Source organism: Rhinoderma darwinii, chromosome 1, assembly GCF_050947455.1.
Source record: "Rhinoderma darwinii isolate aRhiDar2 chromosome 1, aRhiDar2.hap1, whole genome shotgun sequence".
Taxonomy (NCBI): Eukaryota; Metazoa; Chordata; class Amphibia; order Anura; family Rhinodermatidae; genus Rhinoderma; species Rhinoderma darwinii.
The window spans coordinates 665759881-665782057 of record NC_134687.1 but is presented as its reverse complement, the minus strand read 5'-3'; the positions used below and the strand labels follow the sequence as shown (position 1 = coordinate 665782057).

At 42.4% G+C, this 22177-nt stretch overlaps 2 protein-coding genes across 2 annotated transcripts in view; both read left to right on the top strand.

The window, feature by feature from the left end:
- The window catches only part of LOC142664704 (uncharacterized), a 358460-nt gene that overhangs the window by 56211 nt on the left and 280072 nt on the right, over positions 1–22177 (top strand). The window lies entirely within an intron of this gene.
- LOC142665193 (gastrula zinc finger protein XlCGF66.1-like) lies at positions 1496–10593 on the top strand. The gene is made up of 3 exons (XM_075844791.1): positions 1496–1653; positions 10189–10362; positions 10447–10593. The coding sequence occupies exons 1-3, from the start codon at positions 1576–1578 to the stop codon at positions 10591–10593; spliced, it is 399 nt and encodes a 132-aa protein (XP_075700906.1). The 5' UTR covers positions 1496–1575.

Here is a 22177-nt window from a genome sequence, read left to right as displayed (position 1 = left end):
TATACTGAATCTTATCCCACAAAACAATGTATCACTCTGCTCCGCTCCACCTGCGCTATAACATGATGATAAGAGATCACACTGCATGTTCCCTCCATGTTCCCTACATGTTCCGCTCCACCTCAGCTGCTGCAGAACCTCACAGTTCATATCAAACACTGACTGCATAGTGTGCACCACGTCCTGTTAGATGTCAGCAATGTCTCCCCAGTATCCGCCATGTGTCAGGTTGTCAGGAGTCAGGTCTTCATTGTCTGGGGGGGGGCGGGGTGTCTTCATTTTACTCTTCTCACCTGAGAGATATGCCATAAATTTCTGATATGTGGGGGTCCCACCTCTATGTGGAGAACGGGGGTCCCCCGACCCGCCTGGTGAGGTGATGACTACATCCAGGTGGAGAATGAATGGAGAGGTGTATTTGGGGAAGGAAGAAGAAGAAGTATGTGATCTGAAATTAATATGTAACTTTTATTAATATGCATTAAATGAAATGAAAATAAACAGTAAAATATCCGATGGTGTAAAAGGTATGTGTGAGTGACCCCCAAACTCACATACCTAGGCCATATATATTGAAGATGTCATTGTTTGTGATTCATGACAAAGTGTTCAAAAAGGAACACGTGTGACTATGCTTCCAAACCAGCAATTGTATTCTCAGGTCTGCGGTAGTGCAGTGTTAAAGCAGGGTAGCTGGTGTCACCACAACAAGGACACACACAAGGTCTTTGCATATCACAGCAGCACAGCCTGAGTGGCTGTTTGTGCTCCTGGTCTGGCACACATCATACCTATGAGAGGGTTAGTCTCTAGACCCATGTTCACACTTTGCTGTAGTGCAGCTGCATGGTGGTGACACTAGCTACCCTGCTTTAACACTGCACTACCGCAGACCTGAGAATACAATTGCTGGTTTGGAAGCATAGTCACATGTGTTCCTTTTTGAACACTTTGTCATGAATCACAAACAATGACATCTTCAATATATATGGCCTAGGTATGTGAGTTTGGGGGTCACTCACACATACCTTTTACACCATCGGATATTTTACTGTTTATTTTCATTTCATTTAATGCATATTAATAAAAGTTACATATTAATTTCAGATCACATACTTCTTCTTCTTCCTTCCCCAAATACATAGTTACTACAGGTGGTGCACACCAATGTGATCTGTTTACAACATTGTGAGATAGGTGGTCTTCCACTAGTTGCCTTGAATGGAGAGGTGACCACACATGTGCACGACTCTCCATTCACTTGTATAGGAGTTCCAGAAACAGCCGAGCACGGCCAGAGGTGGAGCCGCAACTACCAGACATTTCTGGCATATCCTGGGGAGAAATGTCCGTGTTGGGAATACCCCTTTATTCCATGTGGTGACGGCTCTGAGAAGATGTTTCTCTCAATGATGAATAAGTGAGGTTCTGTATGTCACACATGATGTTGTCCCCTGTATGATTTCCATCTTCTCCTTTCTCCATAAAGACGTCTGCAGTACTAGATCCTCCAGTTCCTCCAGTTTTCTCATCTTCTCCTCCACAACGTTCCTTCTCCTGAGTGACCCACCAAGGATGGACAAGGACAGGAATGAGAGGAGCAGAAGAATATTAGACTTCACCCTGGAGATCATCTACCTGTTGAGCGGAGAGGTAAACTTTTCTACATTATAGAACAAGTCGCACATAGGGAAGGGACAATACATACTAAGAAGTAATAGGAAGAATCCAGTGTCCTGTATAACAGCGTCCAGACCTTCCAAGTGACGTCAAGAAGCCACCAGCAGAAAAGCTGAAGATCAGCCACCAATATGGTCAGTTAAGACAAAGAAGAAATGGAGACAGCACTACCGAATTTTCAAAGTGAAGATCCTTTTATTCCACGGTGCAACGTTTCAGCTCAATACGAGCCTTTCTCAAGCATAATAATGTGACACACAGAGCGCATATATATGCAATACAGGGTCATAAAGCCAATTACATACATATAATAAACTTTTGCAATAATGCTACAACAGGTATACAAAATTTTTATATCAATAGGATCCCCTATGGATGTGCTAATACATGAATAGAGAAATAAATTAAAAAACATTACATATACATAGTATAAATAGTGCATTCACTGTAATAAGGCCAATCAATCAGATGGGCTACATGTGTATAATGACATGTGATAGTGTAAGAAAACAGGTGTATAAAATAAAGTTAAAAACATCTTACCCTCGCTGGATCGGCTGATAGCGTTGTGCACTTTCTTACTACATGAAAACTAAGCATTGCGTAATCCTAGCACCTGTGTGTATGAGTCATCGCATGATACGTCATTATACGCATGCGCATTGTCTACCAGAGGCGCTAGTCGCCATATTGAAAGAGGGCTATACACCCACAAATGTTTCCCATGGATGACGTCGGATCCTGTCCGTCTCAACTATGAGTCATTGGACATATCGTGGATTCGCATCTGCGCAATGCCCATTAAGGATCGTCGGACCCATTTTGAAAGAGGGCAACATCACTCCATATGTTGCACATACATCCCATCCACTATAGAGTCTAATTGGTCAAATATAAAACGATGTGAACTATATATACTATCTCTGTAAACTGAGAATAAATATTATGTCTCAGACCAATAATCCTTATACCTCATCTATAATGATGGGGATTTAGGAGCACATATGGGTATATATAAAACTCATAATATACAGACACACAGATTTACACATCGTCTTAGAGATACTGTGGACGGAAGACATGAACGACATATATGAGAAAACTATTCAAAAAATAGGATGCATATAATCAGGTATAAGAGTAGTGCAAATATACAGCCTCAACCGATCCTTGAGGCAAATCTTGAGAGTAATATCTAGGATAAAGAGAAAAAGGAGAAAAATATATAAAATAGTTTGTAGGACACTGACAATATATATCAGACCTAAACATTGTAAATAGCATACAAAATATAATTATATTATAGATATGGTCAAATTATTTCCTATTCTCCTAATGCACAGAGGAGGGGGAGGAACAAGGGGAAGATGATAAATGCACGGGCAGATGTTCAAATCAGAATGTACCACTGGGTTATCTAGAGAAACTTGGAAAGATCTTGAAGTCTATATTAAGACCTCTAGGGGATAAGGTGTCTAATTTAAAAATCCATTCCAACTCCAATCTTTTCAGTTTGGAGATCCTATCTCCACCTCGTCTATGCCGCGGTACATGATCAACAATATATAACTTAAAGTCATTCTCGCCATGGTTATTTTCCACAAAATGTTTAGGTAATGGTAGGTCAATTTTCTTGGTACGAATGGTGGACTTATGGTTGTTTATACGTTTTCTGCAATCTAGAGAGGTTTCACCTACATACAATAATTTGCAAGGACATTGGATGATATATATTACATGGTCCGATTTACATGTAAGATGATGTTTAATTTTGTAGGTAGAACCTTTAATAGGATGGGTGAACACCTCGCTCTTAACCATATTCCAACAATTATTACAACCTAAACACGGGAAGCAACCAAATTTTTTGGGGGCTAATAAAGACTGATAATTCTTAGTCAAAGAGCCCACATCAGCATGTACTAAACGATCTCTCAAATTTTTGGTCCTGCGATAGGCTATACGTGGTGGGACCTCAAATTCCGGGATTTTATCAAAAGAACTCCTAAGTATCCCCCATTCTTTTTTAATGATGTTGGCAATATCATTGCTCTTATGAGAGTATGTAGACACCAGTGTTAGTCTATGGGAGGGCGATTGTTTGCGATTTTGCAGAAGATCATATCTCGAAATCCCCTCCACTTTAGATTTTTTATTGTCCAATAGTTTTTTAGGGTACCCCCGATTCCTGAGACATATCACTCAACCTGACGTCGAGAGTTGAAGGATCCTGCACAATCCTTTTCACCCTCAACATCTGGCTATAGGGGAGAGAAGCGATCATAGGGTGGGGGTGACAGCTTTCAAACCTCAGTAAATTATTACGATCTGTAGGTTTACTGTACAAATCTGTGGTAAGTTTATGTTCCTGAATATAAACTCTAGTGTCAAGAAAATTTAGAGATGTTGTTGAAGAATCCATAGTGAATTTAATATCATCATCTATATTATTCAGAAAGCTAAAGAAACACTCCAACTCCACTTGAGTGCCTGTCCAGACGACGAAGACGTCGTCTATGTATCTCCACCACCTCAAAACCTTAGTGAAGTGGGGAGAGACATAGACGGCGCCTTCCTCCAACGCTGTCATAAACATATTTGCGTATGTGGGAGCCACGTTAGATCCCATGGCCGTACCCCTCCTCTGTGCATAGAAGGAGTCACCAAATAAGAAGTAATTTTCTGTAAGGACAATTTCCAAGAGACACAAAAGAAGGTTAATACATTTATGGGTATAGTTAGACTGTTGTAACGCTTCAGATACAGTATGAAGGCCTCTCGTGTGGTTGATTGAGGTATAGAGACTGCACACATCAAATGATACAAGTGTGCAGTCCCCCATCAACTCAACCTCATTCAATTTAATCAAAAAGTCAGTGGTGTCCTGAATATATGATTTAGCATTGGTGGCAAAATCACGTAACATTTTATCTAGAAAAATGGCTATCGGTGAAAAAATGGAACCGCAACCCGATATAATCGGTCTGCCCGGAGGGTCTACCAATGACTTGTGGATTTTTGGAGGACAGTACAGCACAGGAACCACCGGATGCCGCACCGTCATGAAATCCAACAGGTCACCATCAATGATACCCGCATTATGGGCCTCAACCAATATTGTGTCAATAGTATTTTTGATTCTAAATTTAGGATCCCCGGGAAGTGGCTCATAAACATTAATATCTGACAATTGTCTAGCTAATTCAGCCAAATAGCGCGATGTGTCCATGACCACCAAGGCACCACCCTTGTCCGCGGGCTTGATGGTCAGGGACACATCACGAGAAAGGCCATCAACCGCCACTATCTCATCCCTCGTCAAGTTGGGAGGACCTACGAATCTACCATTGTCACTCTCTCAAGGTACGAATACGATTTTTCACAATATCAATAAATGTATCAATTGCAGGTTCATTAATAAAGGGTTGATGTACACTTTTTTTATGTAGCCCAATCTCTCTTAGTGTGATTTCAGTATGATGTACAGATCTAGTGTCAACATTTTTACCGGCAAACAATACCTTGAATTTTATTTTACGAAAAAAATCAAAAAGATCCAGTTCTAATTGGAACCAATCCACACTAGAAGTAGGACTAAATGATAATCCCTTATTCAGGGCTGAAATTTCCACATTAGATAAGTCACGTGATGATATATTTACCACAAGATTTTCTATGGATTTTTGTTGACTTTGTATTCCTTGTTGACAAATTGACGGTCCCTCTTTGCTCTGAAGGCTCGGGTCCTTGTGCCACCTTCTGTGTTTGTATCCCCCTCTTCTCGGACGTCGATGTCCAGATTGACACCTAAAAAACCAGTAGATGTTTCAATATTATCAGTATCGGACGTGTTGGAGAAGCGTTTTCTTTTCATATAGTTGGTATTTGTATTACCCTTATTGATGGTAGGGTCTCGTTGCCAATTATAGATCTTCCCGGATTCATAATCCTCGATGTCTCGATGCCATTTCTGGCGTTTGGCGTTCTCACCATTTAGGCGAAATTTCTGCATTGATTCCACTATACGTAACTTGAAATTCTTCAGATCATCTTCAGACAGGAGAGTTTTGAGTGTATCATCCACAGCTTGCATCCGCATCCTGATCTCACATAGCTCTTTTTGGAGAAATTCAATATTCAGCAACATAATATCTCGTGAATATTTATTTGCGATCTGTATTGATCTTTGACAGAAATCCGCATTATTGGAAAATAGATTTTGTGCCAGGTGTGAACGCATCCCACGGGGTATGTGATTGACTTTGCAATACTGATATTGAATGGCATCGAGGATTATGAATCCGGGAAGATCTATAATTGGCAACGAGACCCTACCATCAATAAGGGTAATACAAATACCAACTATATGAAAAGAAAACGCTTCTCCAACACGTCCGATACTGATAATATTGAAACATCTACTGGTTTTTTAGGTGTCAATCTGGACATCGACGTCCGAGAAGAGGGGGACACAAACACAGAAGGTGGCACAAGGACCCGAGCCTTCAGAGCAAAGAGGGACCGTCAATTTGTCAACAAGGAATACAAAGTCAACAAAAATCCATAGAAAATCTTGTGGTAAATATATCATCACGTGACTTATCTAATGTGGAAATTTCAGCCCTGAATAAGGGATTATCATTTAGTCCTACTTCTAGTGTGGATTGGTTCCAATTAGAACTGGATCTTTTTGATTTTTTTCGTAAAATAAAATTCAAGGTATTGTTTGCCGGTAAAAATGTTGACACTAGATCTGTACATCATACTGAAATCACACTAAGAGAGATTGGGCTACATAAAAAAAGTGTACATCAACCCTTTATTAATGAACCTGCAATTGATACATTTATTGATATTGTGAAAAATCGTATTCGTACCTTTAGAGAGAGTGACAATGGTAGATTCGTAGGTCCTCCCAACTTGACGAGGGATGAGATAGTGGCGGTTGATGGCCTTTCTCGTGATGTGTCCCTGACCATCAAGCCCGCGGACAAGGGTGGTGCCTTGGTGGTCATGGACACATCGCGCTATTTGGCTGAATTAGCTAGACAATTGTCAGATATTAATGTTTATGAGCCACTTCCCGGGGATCCTAAATTTAGAATCAAAAATACCATTGACACAATATTGGTTGAGGCCCATAATGCGGGTATCATTGATGGTGACCTGTTGGATTTCATGACGGTGCGGCATCCGGTGGTTCCTGTGCTGTACTGTCCTCCAAAAATCCACAAGTCATTGGTAGACCCTCCGGGCAGACCGATTATATCGGGTTGCGGTTCCATTTTTTCACCGATAGCCATTTTTCTAGATAAAATGTTACGTGATTTTGCCACCAATGCTAAATCATATATTCAGGACACCACTGACTTTTTGATTAAATTGAATGAGGTTGAGTTGATGGGGGACTGCACACTTGTATCATTTGATGTGTGCAGTCTCTATACCTCAATCAACCACACGAGAGGCCTTCATACTGTATCTGAAGCGTTACAACAGTCTAACTATACCCATAAATGTATTAACCTTCTTATGTGTCTCTTGGAAATTGTCCTTACAGAAAATTACTTCTTATTTGGTGACTCCTTCTATGCACAGAGGAGGGGTACGGCCATGGGATCTAACGTGGCTCCCACATACGCAAATATGTTTATGACAGCGTTGGAGGAAGGCGCCGTCTATGTCTCTCCCCACTTCACTAAGGTTTTGAGGTGGTGGAGATACATAGACGACGTCTTCGTCGTCTGGACAGGCACTCAAGTGGAGTTGGAGTGTTTCTTTAGCTTTCTGAATAATATAGATGATGATATTAAATTCACTATGGATTCTTCAACAACATCTCTAAATTTTCTTGACACTAGAGTTTATATTCAGGAACATAAACTTACCACAGATTTGTACAGTAAACCTACAGATCGTAATAATTTACTGAGGTTTGAAAGCTGTCACCCCCACCCTATGATCGCTTCTCTCCCCTATAGCCAGATGTTGAGGGTGAAAAGGATTGTGCAGGATCCTTCAACTCTCGACGTCAGGTTGAGTGATATGTCTCAGGAATCGGGGGTACCCTAAAAAACTATTGGACAATAAAAAATCTAAAGTGGAGGGGATTTCGAGATATGATCTTCTGCAAAATCGCAAACAATCGCCCTCCCATAGACTAACACTGGTGTCTACATACTCTCATAAGAGCAATGATATTGCCAACATCATTAAAAAAGAATGGGGGATACTTAGGAGTTCTTTTGATAAAATCCCGGAATTTGAGGTCCCACCACGTATAGCCTATCGCAGGACCAAAAATTTGAGAGATCGTTTAGTACATGCTGATGTGGGCTCTTTGACTAAGAATTATCAGTCTTTATTAGCCCCCAAAAAATTTGGTTGCTTCCCGTGTTTAGGTTGTAATAATTGTAGGAATATGGTTAAGAGCGAGGTGTTCACCCATCCTATTAAAGGTTCTACCTACAAAATTAAACATCATCTTACATGTAAATCGGACCATGTAATATATATCATCCAATGTCCTTGCAAATTATTGTATGTAGGTGAAACCTCTCTAGATTGCAGAAAACGTATAAACAACCATAAGTCCACCATTCGTACCAAGAAAATTGACCTACCATTACCTAAACATTTTGTGGAAAATAACCATGGCGAGAATGACTTTAAGTTATATATTGTTGATCATGTACCGCGCCATAGACGAGGTGGAGATAGGATCTCCAAACTGAAAAGATTGGAGTTGGAATGGATTTTTAAATTAGACACCTTATCCCCTAGAGGTCTTAATATAGACTTCAAGATCTTTCCAAGTTTCTCTAGATAACCCAGTGGTACATTCTGATTTGAACATCTGCCCGTGCATTTATCATCTTCCCCTTGTTCCTCCCCCTCCTCTGTGCATTAGGAGAATAGGAAATAATTTGACCATATCTATAATATAATTATATTTTGTATGCTATTTACAATGTTTAGGTCTGATATATATTGTCAGTGTCCTACAAACTATTTTATATATTTTTCTCCTTTTTCTCTTTATCCTAGATATTACTCTCAAGATTTGCCTCAAGGATCGGTTGAGGCTGTATATTTGCACTACTCTTATACCTGATTATATGCATCCTATTTTTTTAATAGTTTTCTCATATATGTCGTTCATGTCTTCCGTCCACAGTATCTCTAAGACGATGTGTAAATCTGTGTGTCTGTATATTATGAGTTTTATATATACCCATATGTGCTCCTAAATCCCCATCATTATAGATGAGGTATAAGGATTATTGGTCTGAGACATAATATTTATTCTCAGTTTACAGAGATAGTATATATAGTTCACATCGTTTTATATTTGACCAATTAGACTCTATAGTGGATGGGATGTATGTGCAACATATGGAGTGATGTTGCCCTCTTTCAAAATGGGTCCGACGATCCTTAATGGGCATTGCGCAGATGCGAATCCACGATATGTCCAATGACTCATAGTTGAGACGGACAGGATCCGACGTCATCCATGGGAAACATTTGTGGGTGTATAGCCCTCTTTCAATATGGCGACTAGCGCCTCTGGTAGACAATGCGCATGCGTATAATGACGTATCATGCGATGACTCATACACACAGGTGCTAGGATTACGCAATGCTTAGTTTTCATGTAGTAAGAAAGTGCACAACGCTATCAGCCGATCCAGCGAGGGTAAGATGTTTTTAACTTTATTTTATACACCTGTTTTCTTACACTATCACATGTCATTATACACATGTAGCCCATCTGATTGATTGGCCTTATTACAGTGAATGCACTATTTATACTATGTATATGTAATGTTTTTTAATTTATTTCTATTCATGTATTAGCACATCCATAGGGGATCCTATTGATATAAAAATGTTGTATACCTGTTGTAGCATTATTGCAAAAGTTTATTATATGTATGTAATTGGCTTTATGACCCTGTATTGCATATATATGCGCTCTGTGTGTCACATTATTATACTTGAGAAAGGCTCGTATTGAGCTGAAACGTTGCACCGTGGAATAAAAGGATCTTCACTTTGAAAATTCGGTAGTGCTGTCTCCATTTCTTCTTTGTCTTGACTGAGGGGTCACTCGGACTGTGACCCAGGAGACGTGCACCCTCTTGAAAATTTATCCTGTGCTGCTGATCTATACCTACCAATATGGTCAGTTATGTGTCATGTCACCAATGCAGCCATAGTAATGTTGTAGAGCAATGACAAGGAACCAGGAGGATCAGGATGACCTCTATATAGAAACATAGAAGATGACGGCAGGAGGAGAGCACATGGTCCATCTAGTCCCTCCAATATTATTTCCTTTTTAGTTTTGGCCTCGTTGTATTTTCTCAATGTCTTTTTGTAGGTGAGGTCTCCAGTATTACAGATGTGGGGCACTAGAGCTCTATACAGCGGAGTCACAATCTCCCTCTCTACTGAGTGGGGAATACTGTGTTCAGTTCTCTAAGTGTCTCTCTCCATACACAGGAGTACACAATAGTGAAGAAGACATCGGGTGACTGTACGACTCCCATCATCCATGAGTCAGGAGGATGGAGCAGTAGTCAGAGCCCCATCACAGAGCCTCCCCCTCACTCCCGGATACATGAGAAGAAGATCTTAGAACTGATCTACAAGATGACGGAGCTGCTGACTGGAGAGGTGACACTGCTGGGAATGCTGGGAAATTCTACAGTAACAGCACTGGAGGTGTCTGGGTGATGACTGTATCATTGTGTGTGTCAGGTTCCTATAAGGTGTCAGGATGTCACTGTCTATTTCTCCATGGAGGAGTGGGAGTATCTAGAAGGACACAAGGATCTGTACGAGGAGGTCATGATGGAGGACTACCGGCCGCGCACATCACAAGGTTTGAAGAGACAGATATTATAGCAGAGGACAGGTCTAGAAGGAGGAGCACAGAGTAGTGTAGAAGCAGAGGACAGGTCTAGAAAGAGGAGCACAGAGTAAAGTAGAAGCAGCGGACAGGTCTAGAAGGAGGAGCACAAAGTAATGTAGGAGGCAGAGGACCGGTCTAGAAGGTGGTGGACAGGTCTAGAAGGAAGAGCACAGAGTAATTTAGAAGCAGGGGACAGGTCTAGAAGGAGCAGCATAGAGTTATGTAGAAGGCAGCGGACAGGTCTAGAAGGAGGAGCACAGAATAATGTAGAAGGCAGAGGACGGGTCTAGAAGGAGGAGCACTGAGTAATGTAGAAGCTAGAGGACAGGTCTAGAAGGAGGAGCACAGAGTAATGTAGAAGCAGAGGACAGGTCTAGAGGGAGGAGCACAGAGTAATGTAGAAGCGATGGACAGGTCTAGAAGAAGGAGCACAGAATAATGTAGAAGCAGAGGATGAGACTAGAAGGATGAGCACAGAGTAATGTAGAAGCGGAGGACAGGTCTAGAGGGAGGAGCACAGAGTAATGTAGAAGCAGAGGACAGGTCTAAAAGGAGGAGCACAGAGTAATGTAGAAGCAGAGGACATGTCTAGAAGGAGGAGCACAGAGTAATGTAGAAGCAGAGGACAGGTCTAGAGGGAGGAGCACAGAGTAATTTAGAAGCAGAGGACAGGTCTAGAGGGAGGAGCACAGAGTAATTTAGAAGCAGAGGACAGGTCTAGAAGGAGGAGCACTGAGTAATGTAGAAGCAAAGGACAGGTCTAGAAGGAGGAGCACAGAGTAATGTAGAAGCAGAAGTCAGGTCTAGATGGAGGAGCACGGAGTAATTTAGAAGGTAAGCACAAGTCTAAAAGAAGCACAGAGTAATGTAGAAGCAGAGGACATTTCTAGGAGGAGGAGCACAGAGTAATGTAGAAGCAGAGGACAGGTCTAGAAGGAGGAGCACAGAGTAATGTAGAAGCAGAGGACAGGTCTAGAGGGAGGAGCACAGAGTAATGTTGAAGCAGAGGACCGGTCTAGAAGGAGGAGCACAGAGTAATGTAGAAGCAGAAGACAGGTCTAGAAGGAGGAGCACAGAGTAATTTAGAAGCAGAGGACAGGTCTAGAAGGAGGAGCAGAGTAATGTAGAAGTGTCAGGTCCGTATATCAGGGAAGCTCCTTTCTCCCTGTCATTTCACACCGAATAACCACCTCTGTAAATTGAAAGCTGAAGGCATGCCTGGAAAGAAGTGAACGAGTCAGAAATGTTCGCTACACACTTTCCCTTCATCAGAAAAGAGGAGAACTGAACTTTATTCAGAACAAAGAAACAGACAGAGGGGAGACATGCCCCTCCCTCGAGATGTGGGACTTGCTTAAGTCCCATTGGCTCCTCTGCTGTAAGTTTTCCTGTACATTCTTCTGCACACTCCTCTTTGCATACCAGGGGGCGGTGTCTTCCATAGGCGTGTTATGCAGGCTCTTTGTGCTCCATTAATCCAATCTCTTTGTGTAATATACTGAATATATATATATATTTATATATATATATATATATATATATATATATGTAAGGATAATATTTTTTAAACAATATACATGGTAATGATCCCTGACAGTCCCCCCTAAAAATATTATTCTATCCCTGAGTCTTGCCTAGCAACCTACCACTGACCACTCGAACCAGGCGGGTAGGGGTTTTGGATTTCTTCACCAGCTTGAGACGAGCTACTCCTGATGAGTAACCCCCCTTTGTACCTGGACTTCCAAGGTGTCGGAGTGGTCCTAACTTTCCCTATTCTCCTCTGGATACAGGATGGTTGTCTTGATATAATCTACAAACCGCTGCTGGTTGTAATATATATATATATATATATATAATTAATCCGGTCTACATTTTATTAATGGTAACAACTGTCGCACTGTCACTTACTGTCCTAATGGGACTTTTACCCCTGCAGATATAACAGGTCATGGGCAGCACAGTGACCTTCACCTCACTCCTCCACACAAAACTCCTCAGATTGTAATTTGCAGCACCGTGGCATATTTACACACATTATAATTATAAACCTCAGACATTATAAACAATAGGGCCTCAACTAATAATCATAATGCTATCACCCTCAGGTTTCGGGTCCCATCAGTTCATTGCCAGTCCTGTACACCATCGTCTTCTTCTTCTCCTGTCTTCTCTTCACTGACTGTCACCCTCAGGGTAACCCACACAATTGTGGAGTCAGACTACGTTGGTGTCCAGTGGGGGAGTTATTATTACCCCCTCCTAGCCACTTACTTATCAAAACACTTGATCCTGCTGACGGATTCACTCAGGTCTTTGGTCTTTACTTTGATCTTTGTTGATGTCATCAGGACTTGGTTTGGTCCTTCTCATCTGTCCGACACCGTCTCCTTTAGTTTACATCATCAGGCTGTACATAGCACCTCATGCTGTGAGCCTGGGGTGAGATCCCACGTAGGCGGATTAGTGGAGTTGTATTGTGACTATCAAACCCTCCGCATCTGTGCTCTTCCTTTGGTAAGTTACTTGTCTGGGCGGCCGTTTAGAATTGTGACACTGCCGTCAGTTCATGATAAACGCGTTGTACTGGCTCAGGCTGTGCCTGCCGCATCTCAGTGATGGAGTTCATCGTGTTAAAAGTCTTTTAGTTCATATTTACTGGCACTTGCTGGGGACCCCCAACTCTTGTCAATTGTTAAAATAAATACTAATCTGGTGATAACATCATCCGCATACATTATCAACGTTGTTCTAAGTACATACAATAATGTCAGGCCCTTAAATGACATCAAACACCTTTATATATATATATATATATATATATATATATATATATATATATATATAACGAAAAACTTCTCTGTTCCAATGGGCAGGGCACCTAGAATATGTGTGATTACTGGGTACATTTCATTTGCACTTGGTGATACTCTTTCAGCAGGATTTGTACCTTGATCTCAGCTGATCGCCTAGAACATCTCCACCTCACAGAAATATACACAGATTCCACATGTTTATCTGACAAGTGTCTCAAACCAATTTTTCTTACTCTAATCTGGTTCGTTCTACCTGGGAAGGCCTCTCAAGGTCTGTTTCCTTCGTGTGAGGCGGGTATGATAAGGTTGGCACCGGTCTGCCAGGACTGTTCTGTAGGCAAATCAAACAGCTCTAACAGAATTTAGCAGCAACAGCTGTAAAGCCTGGAACATACCAATTAGATCTTACCACGTCGATCCTTGCAGTCTTGGGGCATATGTGAGGTCAAACACCATCAATGCAAGTGCCATCAAGAGTGCCTTGGGTGTTACCGGTTCACCTTCCCTTATCCGTCCACATTCTGTTAGAATCTGGTTCTCACGCCTTCCGCTCCCAGTTGGACTCTTCCTGTGGAGAACAAGCTTTTTCATTGTATAAACATTAATTGATCTTAATCAAATAATTAATTTGAAGAAAAACATTAACAAATAGCATCTTTACATCAAACGTTCACACTGGTCAGTAACTAAAACTTACAAATTGATTCTTCTTCTTTATATACATATCTATACATACACATATACACTGCACAGAATTCTCTGCTCTAAAATTTCCCTTTCACAACAAAAATAAAAATAAACAAATAAAAATGTTTTCGAATGGGAATTCCGCTTCTGTACCTTTTATCTGACGCATGACTCTAATAGTCCAATGCTAAGGCTGGTCCGGAACTTTACATAAAACTTAACCTCAGTATTTAATATTCCCACAACACTTCTTAAATACAATTATTAAACAAACTAACTTTGGAATAACATCTAGAGAACTGCTAACATCTTATCACTGTACAAACATCAGGTCAATACTTGGGATAACACTGTTCCCCCGTCACTTACACACAACATCTGCAATGGGGAAGATACCGGCCGGGCTTCAGGCCCCCCTGAGAACAGGTCTACACACACGAGCACATTGTCATACACTTCTACCCTGGGTAGTTGTATGTTCTGCAGTCGCTGGGACTGTTAATCTGGCCGGGCTGCACTTTTCACAGATACCTTTGCTGTTTTACCTATGTCATGCCGTGCGCACATCATGCCGGCTGCTACAAACCTAGTGGTGGCATTATTGTATCCAGGGACAAGCCAATTTACTGACACCTGAGTGCACATATCCTTGTTGCCAGGTCTGTCTTCTCTCGCTCTCTCAATTGGCATACCCGATGATCCAATAAAGTTCCTACTACCAATGGGCCCATAATTGTGGGCGATGCCAAAAGCGTACCTAGAGTCAGTGTAGATGTCGGCCGTCTTACCTTCTGCCAGGTTACAGCCTCAGCGAGCACCTCCAGCTCCGCTCCTTGATATGAACAAGAAGGTGAGAGTGGTTTCTGGGTAATTTACCTGGTGCCTCGTATCCTGTCTTGTACATATTGTATAATAAAATATCTCTTTATTACAAATTTACATTAAAAACCCATGTCACATATTGATAGAACATCTCAAAGGGGTGGCGTCTTCATCCTCTAAAATAAAACCAAATGTTATACACTTCTCCACACTCATCTGATAATCCAGACTACTTTGAGAATCTCACTTTTATCAGGTTCTGCAAATACTTGATTAATACAAAAACAAATAAAAATAAAACATTCCTAAAAACTGGACATCAAATTAACAATGTCCAGACAATTTTTGTTTTGCCTTCTCCCTCATCTAAATCCATAAAGACTCGTGTGAGTGACGTCACCTCTGCCTCCTGTGTAACTTTGCTGGAGGGGAATGGTCTCTTACACAATACCTCATATTGGGTGGAGACTACAGCACAGCATACCCAGTGCAAGATTTACTGTTCTGGAAAGATCTGGAACCATCTACACAGAAAAACCTCAAAATGTAGGTTACTCTCATACACATTTAATCTGGATTACTCATTGGGGTTTCTTACACATTTTTAAATCTCCTGAAACCAAATTAATTAACTCAAAACAAACCAAAATTGTACCTGATCAGTTCCTTCACCATTCCCCCCTTTGTGGACTCTGCGAAAGTAATGTAGCAGAGTTCAAAACTACATCTCAACATAAGAAAGTCTGGCACTCTATCTGTGCGGCACTAGTTTAACCCCCTGTAATGTACAACAGCCTGAAACAAAAATGACTTTTTCCTGACGAAAATACATTTGATCTTTACAATGACATAACTCATGTGTGAAATCAAAAACAAAACAATTGTAGTTAGTTATTCAATAAAAACAGAAAATATTATATCTGATAACATTAATTACTGCAAACCAATAAACTGTATATAAAAATAGGGAAAGGTGGGGGCACATACATTTTCAAAACCCCGTGTCTCACAGTATCTGTAGTTTAATACATCTGAATTAACATCAAAACCCATGAAATCTGATCACATCATAACAAAAAATATCGTAACTTTTATAAACAACAGCGCATGCGCAAAGAGAAGAAATTTATTTAGGTTTGTAGACATTACTGATATATATATATATATATATATATATATATATATATATATATATCTCTCTCAGCAGTGCATATTGAAATCCTTTGTCACATCAGCCCTGCAGACTGCACCCAGTCAGCCCCTCATTTCTCACAGCTTCTAGTCTCACAATCTTAACACTTTCAATGCCGGCAAAACAACATACGTATCTGCAATCATTCATCACACCATTGTATAGGAATTATCTACGTTCAAAACATCAAACATATAATCTGTAACAGTGTACAATCTGTCGGCCACCATCTTCTATATTATGATGACGTGTTGCTTCATCAGTGAACAGCGTCCTGAACACTAGCATGGAACCTAAAAAATAGAAGACACTACAAATGACAAAATTAACAAGGCGATTATTTCATACTGATTTGGTTGGGCCGGGCGTGGCCACATCAGGGGTGGGTTGGTGGTGGGGGGGCAGCCTCTCCCATTGGAAACACAGTGCGCAGCTGTGAGGGGGGGGGGGGTTTCCCACCCACAATGAGGACACACTCAACATGAGGTGCGGAAGCCATTACCGGGCGTCGGCTGGTCCTGTTTTCTAATACGTACAATACTTTTCTTATTCCTAACTTCCTCTTCTGCAAATCCCTCTAAAGCACTTTCCATCAACTTTCTACCTTCCAACTTCCCTTTGTTCTCCAGAATACCTTTTGCCCAATCTCCGGCCTGCAGCCGCACTCCTCTATGGATTCCACACACTTCTATCAATTTCTTCATTTTACTCACATACTTCTTCCCTTCCCTACGCTTCGCTTCAATAAATCATACGAATAGGACTGTCCGGAAACGGACGATCCTGGAGATTTGAATATGGACCGTAATCCATCCATTCTAACAGTCTATGTTATACATGTAATTTATATATCAATTTTTCAGTCTACAATGTATCCCTGTACATCTCACTGGAATATAACAATATTTATCTAGACTCTCCGGCCTCGCTGGAAATATTAAAATCCCAGTCGATAACTCTCCGATCTTGTTATATAATTTTGATTTAGACTCTCCGGCTTCGCTGGAAATATTAAAATTTCACAGTCGATAACTCTCCGATCTCTTATATAATTTTATTTAGACTCTCCGGCTTCGCTGGAAATATTAACATTTCACAGTCGATAACTCTCCTGTCTCTTATATAATTTTTATTTAGACTCTAATTACCCAGAGGATGGTTAGTCGGGCGCGTCTAAGGTCTCACAGGTTTTCAACCTCACAGCGGAAAATATCACCTCTGTCGCCTGAGATAATCCAGGAAATCAACAAAAGGGTTCTACAGATCGCCACAAGATCGTCCACAAACACAGATAAGACGAAGATTCATAAAATCAACTCGCTTACCGTGTTGTGGAGGTGATCAAATTCCTTATCAGTGGGCAATCTCGGGTCCTCTGTTTCACCCTGTGATTGTCGGTTATCCAGATTTCGATATTTCCTCGAGTGAGGTCCCTGTTCGGGCGCCAAATGTCAGGTCCGTATATCAGGGAAGCTCCTTTCTCCCTGTCATTTCACACCGAATAACCACCTCTGTAAATTGAAAGCTGAAGGCATGCCTGGAAAGAAGTGAACGAGTCAGAAATGTTCGCTACACACTTTCCCTTCATCAGAAAAGAGGAGAACTGAACTTTATTCAGAACAAAGAAACAGACAGAGGAGACACATGCCCCTCCCTCGAGATGTGGGACTTGCTTAAGTCCCATTGGCTCCTCTGCTGTAAGTTTTCCTGTACATTCTTCTGCACACTCCTCTTTGCATTCCAGGGGGCGGTGTCTTCCATAGGTGTGTTATGCAGGCTCTTTGTGCTCCATGAATCCAATCTCTTTGTGTAATATACTGAATATATATATATATATGTAAGGATAATATTTTTCAAACAATATACATGGTAATGATCCCTGACAGAAGCAGGACAGGTCTAGAAGGAGGAGCACAGTGTAATGTAGAAGCAGGGGACAGGTCTAGAAGGAGGAGCACAGAGTAATGTAGAAGCAGAGGACAGGTCTAGAGGGAGGAGCACAGAGTAATGTAGAAGCAGAGGACAGGTCTAGAGGGAGAAGCACAGAGTAATGTAGAAGCAGAGGACAGGTCTAGAAGGAGGAGCACAGAGTAATGTAGAAGCAGAGGACAGATCTAGAGGGAGGAGCACAGTGTAATGTAGAAGCAGGGGACAGGTCTAGAAGTAGCAGCATATAGTAATGTAGAAATAAAGGACCGGTCTAGAAGGAGCAGCACTGTATAATGTGGAAGCAGAGGACATGTCTAGGAGGAGGAGCACAGAGTAATGTAGAAGCAGAGGACAGGTCTAGAAGGAGGAGCACAGAGTAATGTAGAAGCAGAGGACAGGTCTAGAGGGAGAAGCACAGAGTAATGTAGAAGCAGAGGACATGTCTAGAAGGAGGAGCACAGAGTAATGTAGAAGCAGAGGACATGTCTAGGAGGAGGAGCACAGAGTAATGTAGAAGCAGAGGACAGGTCTAGAGGGAGGAGCACAGAGTAATGTAGAAGCAGGGGACAGGTCTAGAAGTAGCAGCATATAGTAATGTAGAAATAAAGGACCGGTCTAGAAGGAACAGCACTGTGTAATGTAGAAGCAGAGGACGGGTCTACAAGGAGAAGCACAAAGTAATGTAGAAGCAGAGGACAGGTCTAGAAGGAGGAGCACAGAGTAATGTAGAAGCAGAGGACAGGTCTAGACGGAGGAGCACAGTGTAATGTAGAAGCAGGGGACAGGTCTAGAAGGAGGAGCACAGCGTAATGTAGAAGCAGGGGACAGGCATAGATGGAGGAGCACAGTGTAATTTAGAAGCAGGGGACAGGTCTAGAAGGAGGAGCACAGAGTATTGTAGAAGCAGGGGACAGGTCTAGTAGGAGGAACACCGTGTAATGTAGAAGCAGGGGACTGGTCTAGAAGGAGGAGCACAGAGTAATGTAGAAGCAGAGGACAGGTTTAGAAGGAGGAGCACAGAGTAATGTAGAAGCAGGGGACAGGTCTAGAAGGAGGAGCACAGGGTAATGTAGAAGCATAGGACAGGTCTAGAAGGAGGAGCACGGGGTAATGTAGAAGCCAGAGGACAGGTCTAGAAGGAGGAGCACATAGTAATGTAGAAGCAGAGGAGAGGTCTAGAAGGAGGAGCACAGAGTAATGTAGAAGCAGAGGACATGTCTAGGAGGAGGAGCACAGGGTAATGTAGAAGCAGAGGACAGGTCTAGAAGGAGGAGTACAGTGTAATGTAGAAGCAGGGGACAGGTCTAGAAGGAGGAGCACAGAGTAATGTAGAAGCAGAGGACAGATCTAGAAGGAGGAGCACAGAGTAATCTAGAAGCAGAGGACAGGTCTAGAAAGAGGAACACCGTCTAATGCAGAAGCAGGGGACTGGTCTAGAAGAAGGAGCACAGCGTAATGTAGAAGCAGAGGACAGGTCTAGAAGGAGGAGCACAGAATAATGTAGAAGCAGAGGATAAGACTACAAGGAGGAGCACAGAGTAATGTAGAAGCAGAGGACAGGTCTAGAAGGAGGAGCACAGAGTAATGTAGGAGCAGAGGACAGGTCTAGAAGGAGGAGCACAGTGTAATATAGAAGCAGGGGACAGGTCTAGAAGGAGGAGCACAGAGTAATGTAGAAGCAGGGGACAGGTCTAGAAGTAGCAGCATATAGTAATGTAGAAATAAAGGACCGGTCTAGAAGGAGCAGCACCATGTAATGTAGAAGCAGAGGACGGGTCTACAAGGAAAAGCACAAAGTAATGTAGAAGGTGGAGGACAGGTCTAGAAGGAGGATCACAGAGTAATGTAGAAGCAGAGGACAGGTTTAGAAGGAGGAGCACAGAGTAATGTAGAGGCATAGGACAGGTCTAGAAGGAGGAGCACGGGGTAATGTAGAATCCAGAGGACAGGTCTAGAAGGAGGAGCACAGAGTAATGTAGAAGCAGAGGACGGGTCTAGACGGAGAAGCACAAAGTAATGTAGAAGGTGGGGGACAGGTCTAGAAGGAGAAGCACAAAGTAATGTAGAAGGTGGAGGACAGGTCTAGAAGGAGGAGCACAGAGTAATGTAGAAGGCATGGGACTGGTCTAGAAGGAGGAGCACAGTAATGTAAGAGGCAGAGGACAGGTCTAGAAGGAGAAGCAGAGTAATGTAGAAGCAGAGGACAGGTCTAGAAGGAGGAGCACAGAGTAATGTAGAAGGTGGTGGACAGGTCTAGGAGGAGGAGTACAGAGTAATGTAGAAGCAGAGGACAGGTCTAGAAGAAGGAGCACAGATTAATGTAGAAGCAGGGGACAGGTCTAGAAGGAGGAGCATAAAGTAGTGCAGATGCAGAGGACAGATAGCACAGAGTAATGTAGAAGGTGGAGGACAGGTCTAGAAGGAGAAGCACAAAGTAATGTAGAAGGTGGAGGACAGGTCTAGAAGGAGAAGCACAAAGTAATGTAGAAGCAGGGGACAGGTCTAGAAGGAGGAGCCTACAGTAGTGCAGAGGACAGATCTAGAAGGAGGAGCACAGAGTAATGTAGAAGCAGGGACAGGTCTAGAAGGAGGAGCACAGTGTAATGTAGAAGCAGGGGACAGGTCTAGAAGGAGGAGCACAGAGTAATGTAGAAGCAGAGGACAGGTCTAGAAGGAGGAGCACAGAGTAATGTAGAAGCAGAGGACAGGTCTAGAAGGAGGAATACAGAGTAATGTAGAAGCAGGGGACAGGTCTAGAAGTAGCAGCATATAGTAATGTAGAAATAAAGGACCGGTCTAGAAGGAGCATCACCGTGTAATGTAGAAGCAGAGGACGGGTCTACAAGGAGAAGCACAAAGTAATGTAGAAGGTGGAGGACAGGTCTAGAAGGAGGAGCACAGAGTAATGTAGAAGCAGAGGACAGGTTTAGAAGGAGGAGCACAGAGTAATGTAGAAGCAGGGGACAGGTCTAGAAGGAGGAGCACAGAATAATGTAGAAGCATAGGACAGGTCTAGAAGGAGGAGCACGGGGTAATGTAGAAGCCAGAGGACAGGTCTAGAAGGAGGAGCACAGAGTAATGTAGAAGCAGAGGACAGGTTTAGAAGGAGGAGCAGAGTAATGTAGAAGCAGGGGACAGGTCTAGAAGGAGGAGCACAGTGTAATGTAGAAGCAGGGGACAGGTCTAGAAGGAGGAGCATAAAGTAGTGCAGATGCAGAGGACAGATAGCACAGAGTAATGTAGAAGGTGGTGGACATGTCTACAAGGAGGAGCACAGAATAATGTAGAAGCAGGGGACAGGTCTAGAAGGAGGAGCACAGAGTAATGTAGAAGCAGAGGACAGATTAGAAGGAGGAGCACAGAGTAATGTAGAAGCAGAGGACATTTCTAGAAGGAGGAGCACAGAGTAATGTAGAAGCAGAGGACGGGTCTAGACGGAGAAGCACAAAGTAATGTAGAAGGTGGAGGACAGGTCTAGAAGGAGAAGCACAAAGTAATGTAGAAGGTGGAGGACAGGTCTAGAAGGAGGAGCACAGAGTAATGTAGAAGGCATGGGACTGGTCTAGAAGGAGGAGCACAGTAATGTAAAAGGCAGAGGACAGGTCTAGAAGGAGGAGCAGAGTAATGTAGAAGCAGAGGACAGGTCTAGAAGGAGGAGCACAGAGTAATGTAGAAGGTGGAGGACAGGTCTTGAAGGAGAAGCACAGAGTAATGTAGAAGCAGGGGACAGGTCTAGAAGGAGGAGCATACAGTAGTGCAGAGGACAGATCTAGAAGGAGGAGCACAGAGTAATGTAGAAGCAGAGGACAGGTCTAGAAGGAGGAGCACAGAGTAATGTAGAAGCAGAGGACAGGTCTAGAAGGAGGAGCACAGAGTAATGTAGAAGCAGGGGACAGGTCTAGAAGGAGGAGCACAGAGTAATGTAGAAGCAGGGGACAGGTCTAGAAGGAGGAGCACAGAGTAATGTAGAAGCAGAGGACATTTCTAGAAGGAGGAGCACAGAGTAATGTAGAAGCAGAGGACGGGTCTAGAAGGAGAAGCACAAAGTAATGTAGAAGGTGGAGGACAGGTCTAGAAGGAGAAGCACAAAGTAATGTAGAAGGTGGAGGACAGGTCTAGAAGGAGGAGCAC